This window comes from Brassica oleracea, chromosome C5, assembly GCF_000695525.1.
Source record: "Brassica oleracea var. oleracea cultivar TO1000 chromosome C5, BOL, whole genome shotgun sequence".
In the NCBI taxonomy this organism is placed as follows: Eukaryota; Viridiplantae; Streptophyta; class Magnoliopsida; order Brassicales; family Brassicaceae; genus Brassica; species Brassica oleracea.
In genome coordinates, this window is record NC_027752.1 from 38,216,614 (window position 1) to 38,231,916 (window position 15,303).

Here is a 15,303-nt window from a genome sequence, read left to right on the forward strand (position 1 = left end):
TCGCTCATCCTGTGTCGAAGGACACTGAGTCTTGCTAAGAGTTATGCTGTGAGACATTGGAAAAAAGTCTTTCGTAGAATCATGCATCTTGAATCTATGTAAGACCTTATTGATATAAGTATCTTGACATAATCCAATAGTCTTATTTAATCTATCTCCATAGATTCTTATTCCAAGGATATATGTATCATTTTCCATGTCTTTCATTAAGAAACAACCTCAAAGTATGTTATCTACATACAACACCAAGAAAAACTGCGCTCCCACTAGTCTTCTTGTAGACGCAAGGTTCTTCTTTATTTCTAATGAAATCAAACTCTTTGATTGCCTCATTAATACGAAGATTCCAACTCCGAGATGCTTGCTTCAAGCAATATATTGGAGTCAGGGCCCATCATAGCTTCCTCAAAGGACGTAGGTTCATCACTCTCTATTATCAATAGATCATGATGATCCATCACCCAAACCTCATATCTATCAGGTTCGTGACGTGTCCTCTCGGACCTACGCACTTCAGGTTCCACAGGTGTAGATTCTACGACTCTTCGTAAATCTAAATGTTCATCTTCCTAAGATGATGAAACCATCTCCTGTGTTTCTCGAACTTCTTCGAGTTGTACTTTACTCCCACTGTTCTTCTTATAAAGAAATTCTCTCTCAAGAAAAACACCACTATGAGCAACAAACAATTTGTTCTCGGTGGGGTAGTAAAAGTAATAACCTTTGGTTTCTTTAGGACAACCAATGAAGTAGCATTCATCAGATTTAGGTCCAAGATTATCAGTAAACATATGTTTGACATAAGCATTAGAACCTCAAATTTTTAGAAAATATAGATTTGGAACCTTTCCAGTCCACGTCTCATATGGTGTATTCTCAACTGATTTAGATGGACATCTATTTAGCGTAAACGCAGACGTTTCTAGAGCATGTCTCCAAAAAGATGGTGGAAGATCTGTATGACTCATCATAGACCGAACCATATCCAATAAAGTTCAGATTTCTCCTTTCAGACACACCATTCCACTGTGGTGTTCCTGGAGGAGTGAGTTGTGAAACAATTCCACATTCTCTCAGATGATCATTAAATGCTTGACTCAAATATTCTCCACCTCGATCAGATCGAAGAGTTTTTATTTTCTTGTCAAGCTGATTTTGTACTTCATTCTGAAATTCTTTGAACTTTTCAAAAGATTCAGACTCATGTCTCATTAGATAAACATAACCATATCTACTGAATTCGTCAGTAAATGTAATGAAGTACTGATAGTTTCCTCTAGCATTTATATTCATTGGGCCACATACATCAGTATGTACAAGTTCCAATAAGTCTTCGGCTCTTTCAAAGTGTCCATTAAAATGAGCCTTAGTCATTTTACCTAACAAACAAGATTCACATTTTTCATATGATTCATAATCAAATGAGTTCAAAAGTCCATTACTATGAAGCTTTTGAATGTGTTTCTCATTTATGTGGCGACAATGCCAAGGAAAAGTCTGATTCGTGTCGTTAGACTTTAATCTTTTGGTACTGACATTATAGACATGCACGCTTTGGTCTAGAATATAAAGTCCATTCTCTAGTGGGCCGTTACCATAAAAGATTTCATTACGATAAAATAAAACACTTGTTTTTGATCGAAATCTGAAATCCTTCCAAATCCAAACAAGGAATGAAATTAATATTCCTACTTATAGCAGATACATAGTAGCAATTCTTAAGTTATAAAACAAAGCTTGAAGGTAAAGACAAGTGAAAAATTCCCACGGCTAATGCAGCAACTCTTGCTCCATTTCCCACGCGTAGGTCCACTTGTCCTTTCTCCAAAATTATACTGTTTCTTAGGCCATTCATATTCGTACAAATATGAGCACCACAGACGGTATCAAATACCCAAGAAGTAGAACCAGAAGTAGTAACTTTTACTTCTATAACATAAATACCACTAGACGATGTTTCAAAAGTCTTTTTTTTTTCAGATCTTCCAAGTAGGGTTTAAACTTTTGCTTGAGAACAATTCTCGGGTTTCGATACCATTGGAGGAAATTTGATCCATTCAATTTTTCATTCTCAAGGGCATATTGAAATGAAAATGGGTTGTGAGGAGTAAACATTGCTGGAATATAAGAATATCAAATATTAATATGATGTTCTAGAATTAGAGAAATCTGAACAATTAAGAAAACTCATATTATATTCAAAAAAATTTCCTCAAATGAATATAATATCCAAGATCCATATTTCACTAAAATCCGAGTGACCTTTGGCTCATCGCCCAAATGTTTATCTATTTAGTTAAGCAACACTTTGCTAATTATATCTAATATAATTCTTGGTTGTCAGACGACATCTCATGTCTTGTCCAACCTATGTCTCTAAGCCCAAAACCGTTTTGTTAGCCTAGTCAAGTGAACCAATCTTGTTTCATATGGTAAACGTTACCATCCACCTCACTCATGTAATTGCATACACCTTCCTTTAGCAAGTCCATCTTACAACGAAACAAACCTTGATGGTTGATAAGATTGGGTAGACATCAAAAATACTTGAAATTAATTGAGGAACAAATCTTAATCCAATTTTATTATATATTTAAAATTTATACCTAATATAAAATATAAATATAAATATAAATAATACATATCTTATATGCATTCTTATTGGATTACAAATAATTAATTAATTTTAATCTAATTAAAACCATTAATTATTTTACATAGTTAATTCTAATTTAATCTTGAGAATCTAATCATATTAGTATTCCAATTAAATGAAAGATTAAACATGTGGTCGACTGAACCAAACCAAATTACCAACAGATAAAACTGAACCGGTCAATTGATTTCACATGCACGTATATAATACTTGTATTAATTTTAAAAAACTTGCAGTCATAACATTACGATAATGTTTTATGGCTAGTTGTTTAATAAGCATACCACAAGCAACGAATGAATAATAGAAACCATATACAAGGAATATATTAATTGTATAAATATCGAATGATCGTATCAAACATACTTATCTCTTTCATGCCGTGCTAATATGTAATATTGAATTTTCCTTAGTTAGTCTCAAACATATATGTAATTATTTAACAAATTAAATATACACATATTGTCAAGCTGCCATAGCATAACCGTATCCTATACACGTTTATTAGCTATGAACTTTTGGCTATTTCTTAAATCAGTATTTATGAAAGTTATAGTTTGAGACTAATAAGAAGAACGAGGACGATCCCCTCATATGCACATAATTTAATTATTTTAGCAATCATGCAACTACAAAGTACGTGATCCCTTATAAATCATATATTTACATAGGCGGTCGAAACACTTTCAATCGTATGTAAAATATTATACAGCTGATTGATTATAATCAAATTATAATAACTATCCAAATCGCTATATCAGTTTTAATAAATATATCATATATATCTATCAGACTAGATTCAGATCAATATTATGCAAGTAGGTTATGATACCACTGTTGGAAATTCATACCAGTTTATAACGATTTATAATTCTGCTTATAAATTCAGTTGCCTAGAATCTCAGGTCAATACTGATATAAATCTAGATCTAGAGTTTCAAATATACCTGGAAGTTTTGCAACGAAAAGACAAACAAACCAAATCGAGATTTAAAGCACTCCAAACGTACGTCGTGCCTCTACCGGTATCCACACGCACACAAAGTGGATTGATTCGGGATGCTAGTGCCGTCGAGATCAAATCTCAAAACCTTGATGAAATCATTGTTGCCTGCGTAAGAAGAAAACAATTTTCTTCTTCACACCTTTACGTCTCGATTGTAAAGTGCGGCCAGCCATCTTCATTAGGATAATCTTCAATAAGCGAGATTTCATATATATATATATACTAATGGACGTGACCTAATGTCGTTAGACATTATAATTATAATGGGCTAAGCCCAACTTGTTTATTTTCTTAATCACATTAAGAAACTCACGTCCAAGTATATAATATGTATTACATATATCACACATATATTATATTTTATATAAAACTTTAACTTATTATTTTTCATTTTGGTTAGGTGTGTGACCCTGTAAGATCATATAATATTAGTAATGAATTCTCAATTCATAAATTATAAGCAGTTTCTAGCAAAACATTATAACCACCTAATATTATACGACTGTTGATCTTCGACACTATGACTCTATCTAGAGTAAGTACAAATGATTTTAGGACATTCCCAACAGGTGAGTGATCTCGCAGCAAGGACTGTTTGTTGTGTAAGCTCTCTCTCGTGGATTTATGTGTAGCAGTCCAGACAGAAATAGTGCTTATCTATCTTGCTAGAATTTGTTTCAGGGCATGTTAGTAATTTATCTCTTTCAATTGGTAATTTTCTTAGCTATAGAAACTTTATTGGCTGGCTGCTTTGTGTTGTTTTTGCTGTATCTGCTAGGGTTACGGGGCTCAGACTAATGCGAAATCTGAATCTCAACGGAGAGTCGGAAGGGTTATTTTTCACCCGAGTTCATAGATGATTTTGGAGCTTGTTTGATGGGATCTTCATGCAGCGGATAACTCAGAGCTTTTCTCTGAGGTATGTTTGGAAGGACTAGACATAGATCATTCATAGTTATGTTGATTGGTATGTTCTGTAGAAACTATAGCCTCTCTTGAAACTAATTCTCAGCTTCTCTTAACTTCAGACCGTGAAGAGAATGTGTCACCACCTCGTGGGAAAGGGTTGCGGGAAGAAAACCAACCAGGGCACAAAACTTGTCTAAGAGAGACGTCAGGTCGTCGGACATCCCTACCATTACAAACTTTAGGCAGAACACAAGTGAAACTGTTTGAAGACAATATGAAACCGACCCTTCACTAAATTCACTTAATGAAACATTGATGCACTGCTTGAGCAATGCCGGCTCAATAATGTTAGAGGTCCTATGAAAAAAAAAAATTTACTCTCTAAAATTTATACGCAGATAATGTTTAAAATATTTTTAAAATTTAATCAGTAATAATTTTTATATTTTGTAATGAAAATAAAACTATATACATATCAAATAATTTTGGTTCATTTTCAGTTTTACTTATTATATTTATAATATTTTATATATATAAAAATATAAATTTATAAAAAATTGGTCTTTTAATTATTATTATAGGAAAGAGATAGACTTGGCCCCGGGGACCGCTTGTGGGTAAGCCGGCCCTGCTTGAGGTAAAATTTAACCAATTTAGTAAGCCATACATATATATATTTATACAAAACAATCACATTTGTAATAGCTAATATAAAATATTTGCGACTGACAGTAATAGAAAGACAGGTGAGTAACTCCAAGAAAGAACAAAACAAGTATCTGTCTCGTGTAGTGATGGCAAAAAGGCCAACAAGATTTAGCAGCCCATCTAAAAGGCCTAGGCCCTCATGTTTCCACCGTACGATGCTTAAACCCAAAACGGATATCCACCGTCCGTGGAAAGCTCTTATCTCCTCCTCCACCTTCCCCGTCAGAAGTCTGCCTCTCTCTCTCTCTCTAAACGAGGTTAGCTTTCCGCCATTGCTGTTCTCCTCTCTTTTTTTTGTATAAGCTTTTAGGGGTTTCATTTTCAATGATAGAGACGAGTATTCCAGAGTTTCGTTTCTGCTCTAATTATGTTGTTAGGGTTAAGCCTTTTTAGTCTGATTGATTCGTGATTTCGTTTTGTTTATGGTTGTCAGATATGGAAGAGAAGAAGCTTGCAGACGATAGAGTCAGCGATGAGCAAGTAGAGAGAATTGAATTGGTGGTTTCTGATGATGATGCGAGGGATACCGAAGATGAAGTATTTGTGGAAGCTATCCACAGTTCAAATCCTGAATCTTTTCGAGCCGATGATGGGTTGCACGAGGATTTACCTTCAGAGGAAGTGAAAGATCCAGATGTTAATGGAGAGAGCCATGGTGAGGCAAACCTGCAACATATAACTACGGGAGAGGCTGCAACAGGTTGTGTGACTTCCCAAATGAATGGTGATGAAGGGGAAGCAGGTGCAGAGAATGTCAACGAGACATCCACCCATTCTTTTTCTGAAAATGGAACTGTTTTTCTTGAGAAGAAACAGCTGGTGGCTGAAGTGATCGAGGAAACAACAAATGATGGTATTGAAGAGGAAAACAAGGAGGAAACTGTTGATGTATCTGGGGCACAAAGAAATGGTGAGCGTGCTTCAGGTGAAACTTCTTTCAATGATAGTATTCAAGTAGCTTCTGCTGGGACCCCATCTCCATCGGAGAAATCTAGTTCTGAGGAAAATGGAGAGACTGAAGGTCGCATCAGTAGAGAACATGACACAGTTCAAAATGGAGGACTTGGTGTTGAACATACTTATCAACCTAATAAGGATTTTGAGAAGCAGCAAGGCAGCAGTGTGAATATAAGTCCAGAGGTTAAGGAAAGAAAATCTGAGGTAGCAAGTTCTGTTTCACCAACAGAGTCTACAAGTAATACTGCAGCGTCACCTCCTGCTCGCCCAGCAGGCCTTGGGCGGGATGCTCCTCTTTTGGAACCCACCCCACGTGTTCCTCATCAGCCTCGTGTAAATGGCAATGCGTCTCAGAATCAGTCTGAGCAGGCAGAAGACCCTACCACTGCCGAGACCGATGAGCATGATGAGACCCGTGAGAAGCTCCAGTTGATCAGGGTCAAGTTTTTGAGGCTTTCACATAGATTAGGGCAAACTCCACATAACGTTGTTGTTGCTCAAGTTTTGTATAGGCTTGGATTGGCTGAGCAGTTGAGGGGGAGAAACGGAAGCCGTGTGGGTGCTTTTAGTTTTGATCGAGCCAGTTCCATGGCAGAACAACTTGAGGCAGCTGGACAGGATCCACTTGATTTTTCTTGTACAGTTATGGTGCTCGGTAAAAGTGGTGTTGGTAAGAGTGCTACGATTAATTCTATTTTTGATGAAGTGAAGATCTGTACGGATGCATTCCAGATGGGGACAAAGAGGGTTCAGGAGGTTGAGGGTTTTGTTCAGGGAATTAAGGTTCGGGTGATTGACACTCCAGGTCTCTTACCATCATGGTCTGATCAACACAAGAATGAGAAAATGTTGAAGTCTGTTAAGGCTTTCATCAAGAAAAATCCACCGGATATCGTATTATATCTTGATAGGCTGGATATGCAAAGCAGAGATTCTGGTGACACGCCTCTCTTGCGCACCATCACTGATGTTTTTGGACCATCAATATGGTTTAATGCCATTGTGGGTTTGACTCATGCCGCTTCTGCTCCACCAGATGGTCCAAATGGCACTGCCTCTAGCTATGACATGTTTGTAACACAACGTTCCCATGTCATTCAGCAGGCCATTCGCCAAGCAGCTGGAGATATGAGGCTCATGAACCCTGTGTCTCTAGTTGAGAACCACTCTGCTTGCAGGACAAATCGGGCAGGTCAGAGAGTCTTACCAAATGGCCAAGTGTGGAAGCCTCATTTGCTGTTACTCTCATTTGCGTCCAAGATTCTAGCAGAAGCAAATGCTCTTCTGAAATTACAAGATAATAATACTCCAGGGAGACCATTTGTAGCTCGATCCAAGGCTCCACCACTGCCACTTCTCCTCTCATCGTTTCTGCAATCAAGACCGCAAGCCAAACTTCCTGAAGAGCAGTATGGTGATGAAGAAGATGAAGATGATTTGGACGAGTCATCAGGTTCTGACGAAGAATCAGAGTACGATCAGCTTCCTCCTTTCAAGCGATTGACTAATGCTGAGATGGCTAGGCTTAGTAAATCTCAGAAGAAGGAATATCTCGATGAGATGGAGTACCGGGAGAAACTATTTATGAAGAGGCAGCTAAAAGAGGAAAGAAAGAGACGTAAGATGATGAAGAAATATGCTGCCGAGATTAAAGGTATGGCTGAGGAGCATAGTGAAAATGTAGAAGAGGAGAGAAGTGAACCTGCTTCTGTTCCAGTGCCCATGCCAGATTTATCTCTACCTGCATCTTTCGATTCTGATAATCCTACTCACCGGTACCGCTCCCTTGATTCCTCCAACCAGTGGCTTGTTAGGCCAGTCCTAGAAACTCAGGGGTGGGATCATGATGTTGGCTATGAAGGTGTCAATGCAGAACGACTTTTTGTTGTTAAAGAAAAGATACCCATATCTTTCTCAGGCCAAGTGACAAAGGACAAAAAGGATGCAAATGTGCAGCTGGAAATGGCCAGCTCGGTTAAACATGGAGAGGGCAGATCAACCGCCCTTGGTTTTGAGATGCAAAATGCTGGGAAGGAATTGGCTTACACTGTAAGAAGTGATACCAGATTTAACAATTTTAGGAAACACAAAGCTGCAGCTGGTCTCTCTGTAACGCTCTTGGGTGATTCGGTGTCTGCGGGTCTGAAAGTTGAGGATAAGTTGATTGCTAATAAAAGGTTCAGAATGGTTATGTGTGGAGGGGCAATGACTAGTCGAGGAGATGTTGCTTATGGGGGTAGTTTAGAAGCTCAGTTGAGAGATAAAGATTATCCGCTTGGTAGGTTTTTATCTACTCTAGGACTTTCTGTGATGGATTGGCATGGGGATCTTGCTATCGGAGGGAATATACAGTCCCAAGTGCCCATAGGACGTTCATCTAATCTAATTGCGCGTGCTAATCTGAACAACAGAGGGACAGGGCAAGTAAGCGTCCGCGTAAACAGCTCTGAGCAGCTCCAACTTGCTATGGTCGCACTTGTTCCTCTGTTCAAGAAGCTGTTTAGTTATTATTCCCCTCAGCAAATGCAGTATTGACAATAATGAATTATACTTGGGTTTTCACTTCCTACAAGAACATCCTTAAGTGTGAGTTGAAAAGGTACTAATCTATCTGCTTTTGCTTGCTTATTCCATTTGCTGTAGACCCTCTTTATAGGTTGCTGATGTTGATGTGGTTTTTGAGCAGGAACCTTGGTGTGCCCTTGGGTTGAAAAGTTTTAAGAACAAATTGTTGGAGGAGGAGGCCCTCTGTTTCTCAAAATAGCCGGAACACACTTGCTCGTTCCTTTTCTAATTTGAACTTAGCTGTGGTTTCAGTTTCTTTCCTTAACCTTTTGTGTGGTGTATGGTAGAAAAAAGCACACCTAGTTGTTTTTGTTCATGTCTATCTCTGGATTTTGCATAAAGCCTTAATAAAAGTTATGTTGCGGTTTACTTATCGACGTTAAAAACACCCATCACCCTCTGGTAAGCCATAAATAAAAGCTTGTTAAACGGATTTTGCTCCTACTCATTACTTGTAGTGTTGACCAACCATACCGCACTTTTCTGTGTTTCGTTCATATAATTAACGACTCTGACTGCTAAGGATTTTGCTCTACGTATTTAATATGTCTTTGTATTGTAGTTTTTATCAGGAAAAATAATTATTATGCTAGATTCTGATCCGCGCGGTTGCGCTGGATTATTTATAATTTATGTTTTTAGATGCAATTTTATGATTTAATGATATTTTATAAATTTTGGTTTATTGCCAAATTGCATTTTTGGTTTTCAGTTTGATTTCGGTTTAGTTGCAATGTTTAGATTTCATTTTAAAAAATATACGAATTGTTCTGTTATTTATGAATTTGACTTTGGTTTGGGTTAGTTGTTTTAGTTTTTGGTTTGGTTCAAATAACAGTGTTAAGAACATGATAAAATTTAAAGTTACTTCTTTTGTTCAATTGTTCTATATTTCAGTTACTTCTTTTGTTTTTATTTTATTTTGTTTTATTGAATATTTTTATATTTTAAATATGTTTAGAAAATCAGTATACTTCAACATTATATACCAAGTTGTACCTCTATCTTTTAAAGGTAATATGTATATTCTACGGTTGTGATCAAAATAAACCCATATCATTTTGAAATATCAAATATTTTTAGTCTAAATAAGGATTAAGTAGCTATATTTTTGGTAAATAAGTTACTATATATTGGTGGTTGTTGAAACTAATTATTTATATTTTAATATGTTTAAGGGACTAATATGTCTCATAATCATTTGATACAAATCATAATGTAAAATTAATAAAATCATGTAAGATACATATTTTTGAATATATGCAAGGTATAATCGAAAGAAAATTTAGGGTAGCCCACGCGGATTTTTCATTTATAATTATAGATTTGTTTTCTTATGAAAAGGTAAATTATGTTTGTTATATTGTGTAAATAATAGTATTGTTGATTTGTTTTGGTGGCCATTCAATTTAAATTTTTATTTTACATTACAGTTTCAAGTTATTTTTTTTGGCAGTGATATAATTCATATAACGTAGATCAAAATATTTCGATCTAAATTTTATTTAATAATTTTTAAAAATTTGTTAGTGTTTTTGAAAAATAAAATTATATTTAATGGTTTTCGTATTGGATATATTTGAGATCTATTGTGTTAAACTAACTTATAGACGATAAGAATATAAGTTTAATGAAATGTCGCTTGGATACAAAACCACTTAAGACTAATGATAAAGTGAAAAGAACATTTTACAATTTCTCAAATTATTTCATAAATAACCGGACACATGATAGTGGTATCCTTAACGACCAACACATAAAAGAAAAACCTAAAAACAATGATCCAGCTTTCATGTCTGTCATGACTTCTTAACAGAACATGTTGTTGTACAATTCTCTTCGTGTTGAGATTTTTTTTTAGAAAAAAAGAGCTTCAGAGAATATTTTTTCTGAAAAAGAAAATGTATTTTGTTATACGTTCACCGGGTGCATAAGCCCATGTGATAACCTGCAAAGGTATCATTCCAAGCAAACACTCAATAAAACGAAGAGATAAAGACAAACATCAACTTTTGTTTGAAAATCAATTACAAAAACTCCATTTTGTGTGTATAGGTTCATACCGCTGCATCTACCGGTAGGCGGTAAGATCAGCTCCAAGAACATGGGGAGTTAACTTAGCAGTACTACTAATCCAGGTCTTCATGGATAAACTTCTTGGGATCTTTCTTGCTAGTCCCACTGAGAATAGCATTATGAAAATTTTGGTATCACCTCGGGTTAGTACGCACCGTAATTGATTGTTACGTTAATCTCAGGAAAAATATGAGTAATATTTTTAATCGCAAAGACTGATCCTATCACCTTGAACCAAAAAAACAGAATTTTTACATCATCAAGGTTCTAGTAAACAACAAACCAAACCAAAGAAACAGTTGCAATGTGAACAAAATCATCTAATCATCACCTGAAAGTTTTTAGTAACTTGAGAATCTCCGATGAACTTTCCTTGCATGAGAAAAAATCAAACTAGGAAAAAGTTTAAAATTCTTTACTCATATTCCCACAAGGAATTGATGATACAAAAAAAAACTGTTAAGTTGTCTTTTTAATGTTAGTTTCGGAAGTATCAGTTTTGACGGTTAAGGTGTCGTATTACTCATTCTCCATCACCATACCTTCCTTGTGAAAAACCAAAAACACAAATTAATCAAGACTGAAGCTTGTTAAAATATTAGATCACACCAATTATATAAGAAAGAACACGCGTGGAGATTATATTATCAATGTGTTCTCATTTCTTTTGTGACGGAAATAGGAATTATCGGAAAAATGATCTTATTAAGAAAGCCAGAATCAAGGATCACCAATCAGGAAAAAAAAGCAGAGTCGACGTGAGATGATCATGCATGAAGCTTATTGGTCATGTGGATTATTAAGAAATCACTTAAATAAGCCAATAAGATCAAACCTCAGTGGATATTTGAATCATGACGCTGAAATGAAACTATCGAATATACTGGAAACTCTAGAAGGCAAAGCGGTCACATGATTGCAATTTACAAAGTCCGACCTAAGTGAGTTTCTGAAGGAAAGTGAAGACAAACATGGAGATGACTAAGTGCTGAGTGGTTCAAACGCAGCGGTTGCGGTTGCGGTTACGGGAGTTTGTGGATGCGGACGGTTGCGGTTTCTAGCGGTTTTAAGAGATTTGTACGACTGGTACTGCGGTTAAAAATTGGTGTGTTTGCGGGTGACTTGTGACTGGTTAACTACCAAATGCGGTAGTAGTCAAATAATAAATTAACAATATTTAAATTTAATATAATTATAAAAGTATCAAAAATCATAAAATTATAATAAATATAAAATTTCTATTTAAAAAGTTATAATTTTAATTTTTGAAAATTTATTGAAATTGTTTTTATTATAAAATTTTATAATATTAATTAAAATATAATAGATATATTTTAATATTTTCATAATTTCAATTTTAAATTTTTTATTAAATATTTTTACTTTTGTATATATGTTGTTTTAAAAAAATAAAAAAATTTTACCCTCCCGTAACCGCCCGCAGCCGCAAACGCTAGCTGGAGCCAGCTTTTGAATTTATGAGATTCGGAGCGGTTTGAGGCGGTTTAAAGCGATTTGAGTGATTGTTGCAAACCGCCGACAACCGCTACCAACCGCAAAAGCTGCGTTTGCGGGTGGTAGATGGAAAAGCAGTCGCCCCGTATTAGACGATCTGTTCTTGGAATCTTAAACCAAATCAGCAACTTCTGTTTCGCAGATTTAATTACCAATGAATCTATGAACACTGATCATACATTTGAATATCAACAACTAATAATCAAACGCCAGGAATCAAATTTTTTTTTTTTCTGAATCAAATAGAAAGACAGATTTTAATAATCAAAAACCCAGAAAATAAGAAACTACACCTAGGTATAATCAATCATTCAACCAATTCTAATCAGCAATTTTTTATTTATGTCGAAGATACTTGTTTTAATTTAATAGAGTTAATCTAATGTAATGTAAATGTAGATAAAGATAAATACAAAAGTTATTAAAGATGGTATAATAGAAAGTGTCAATATTTAGTCACAGCATATTTAAGAGGTCTATTTTAAAATATGACACAGTAAATTTAAATATGATTCTATTTTAATAGAGTAGATAGAGTAGATACATCAAAATGTATATCATAATGTGATCGAGACATTTAGATGATATTAATGTATTTTTGACTACATAAGCCAAATGGTTAATATGGTGACATATATCAATTAACAAGTTTATTGTTTTGAACATCGCATTCATATTTGACGAACATTTGGTTCAAACCCTAGCTCTACGAAAATAGATGATGGCTTCAACCAAAACGAAAAAGGCTATAGCTGCACATGATCAGGAACATGAGCTACCACGGGAGATGATTGAAGAAATACTCACTCATGTCCCTCCAATATCTCTTGTTCGCTTCAGAACCGTATGCAAACAATGGAACGCTCTCTTCAACGACGAGACGTTCATTAACAACCACAAGTTGACTTTTTGATTCATCTTAACAACCAAATCCAAGATTTACTTGGTAAGCATTGACCCTAAGATATTGGTGCGTGAGTTAACATTGGAAGTTCCAGGGATAGAATCTGAAATTAAACTTTTGGTCGATTGCAATGAGTTCTTGCTATGTAGCATGGATAAAGGAGCTGCGGTTTGGAACCCGTGGTTGAAACAAAGTAGATGGATCAAAGCTGATGCTAGCCAGCCTAGTTTCCGAATCAATGACATAGGTTATGATAATAATGACAACATGAGAGTTGCGGAAAGACGTTACAAGACCATTGGGTCTTACAGAACGAATTACCGTCCCATTTGGGAAACCCAAGAATTTTCTTCCGAAGAGTGGAAAGACTCCAAGTTGAAACCTAGACAGGGAGACAAAAGTAGGAAAAATAAACCAGCTACCTTCTTCAAGAGATGTGGTGTATTGTTACATGGAAATTTGTACTGGATTGCTTTCTGTGACAGGACTGATCCCTTTTACCATCTAGTTAACTTTGATTTTTCGAGCGAGATATTCTATTCATTCTTTTGTGATCTACCATGTGGGATGAACCATCCTCGCAATGCTCTTGTCCTTAAGAGTCTTCAGAGGAGATCGGTTTTCGTTGTTGAAACAATGCTACAAGACAAAGAAGATTGAGATTTGGGTGACCAAGAACAAGATTAACGTTGAGGATGGTGATGATGTGGTTGATGAACTTCGTGACTTTTTCTATACCTAACTTTCCAGGTTTAGTAGCGAATGAATATTCCTACTCTCAGTCAAGTTACTTCATCGACGATAAAAAGCTTGTTTTGTGTTCTTGCGATAAAGCTGGCCATCCTTGGATCTATGTTTTGAAAGAAAACAAGTTGATCAGAAATGTTCAACTAAATTCTGTGGTTGATCCTTGGCCTTTGCATTGTACCTATTTTCCAAGCTTAGTCCTGATTCCTGGTGGACCAAGAGAAGAAGTATTACTAACAAGTTTAGTTTTTATTACGTTAATTTCTCTTCTTGTTTGGTTTTGATACTGAAGAAATTAATGTTTATTTCGATTTTGTTTTTTTTTTCATTCATAAATTCATTGTCATTGTTGCAGCTAGAGTTAGCTCACTTTATAAATATTATATTATTAGATGATTTTTCCATACTCATACATATATATATATTCACAAAATGCATAATTAATTACATATGATTAATATTTGTTTTCATTTTTATAAGTTTAAATTGTTTGTAATGTGATTTATAAATTCATTGTCATTGTTGCAGCTAGAGTTAGCTCACTTTATAAATATTATATTACTAGGTGATTTTTCTATACTCATACAGATGTATATATTCACAAAATACATAATTAATTACATTTGATTAATATTTGTTTTCATTTTTATAAGTTTAAATGGTTTGTAATAGGCCTGGGACGGATCGGATATTCGGGTAATTTTAAGATATCCGGATCCGGATCCTTATCCGGCGGATCCATAATTTTATTATTTTTATCCGGATCCGGGGTTCTCGGATATCTGGGTGTCGGATATCCTTATAAAAATTGTGACTTGATACTGACGCAAATTCCTCATACACTCCATTGCCCACAGTAAGGCTTTCATCTCTGCATGAAGAGGAGAGAGACTAGCCCTGACATTTCGTGCCCCTATTAAACCATCAAAACCTTCTAAAGTATTGTACCAACCCTGGCCTGAGAAGAAGTCATTTTCTTTCCAGGACCCATCTGTGAAACACCATCGTCCCGAGATCATCGGTAGGGTCGAAACCCCAGCCTGATGTATTGCTCCATGTGTTTTAACCATTTGTGCTTCTGCCCAAAGTGTTGATTCTGTTTCTGCTAATTTGAGCGTTTCCCTCGGATCAATGTCTAAATTACTGAAGACTTTATTATTTCTTCATTTCCAAATGCACCATAATATCCATGCAAACTGATGAGTGTCTATTTGGGGAGAGACCCTCCAAAAAAGGTGGTCCATATTTGTGAAGAGAGAA

General features: G+C 35.5%; 1 protein-coding gene and 1 pseudogene across 1 annotated transcript; both read left to right on the forward strand.

Moving 5' to 3' along the window:
• Positions 1–5,456: 5,456 nt before the first annotated feature.
• LOC106293373 (translocase of chloroplast 120, chloroplastic-like) lies at positions 5,457–9,174 on the forward strand. The gene is made up of 3 exons (XM_013729052.1): positions 5,457–5,536; positions 5,713–8,835; positions 8,923–9,174. Exon 2 carries the CDS (start codon positions 5,715–5,717, stop codon positions 8,769–8,771), a length of 3,057 nt encoding a protein of 1,018 aa, XP_013584506.1. The 5' UTR covers positions 5,457–5,536; positions 5,713–5,714; the 3' UTR covers positions 8,772–8,835; positions 8,923–9,174.
• A 3,936-nt stretch (positions 9,175–13,110) lies between these two features.
• On the forward strand, positions 13,111–14,327 carry LOC106292260 (annotated as a pseudogene).
• Positions 14,328–15,303: the final 976 nt, after the last annotated feature.

Coding starts and splice junctions, on each gene's coding strand:
- LOC106293373 (XM_013729052.1), top strand. CDS start 5,715: ATGGAAGAGAAGAAGCTTGCAGACGATAGAGTCAGCGATGAGCAAGTA.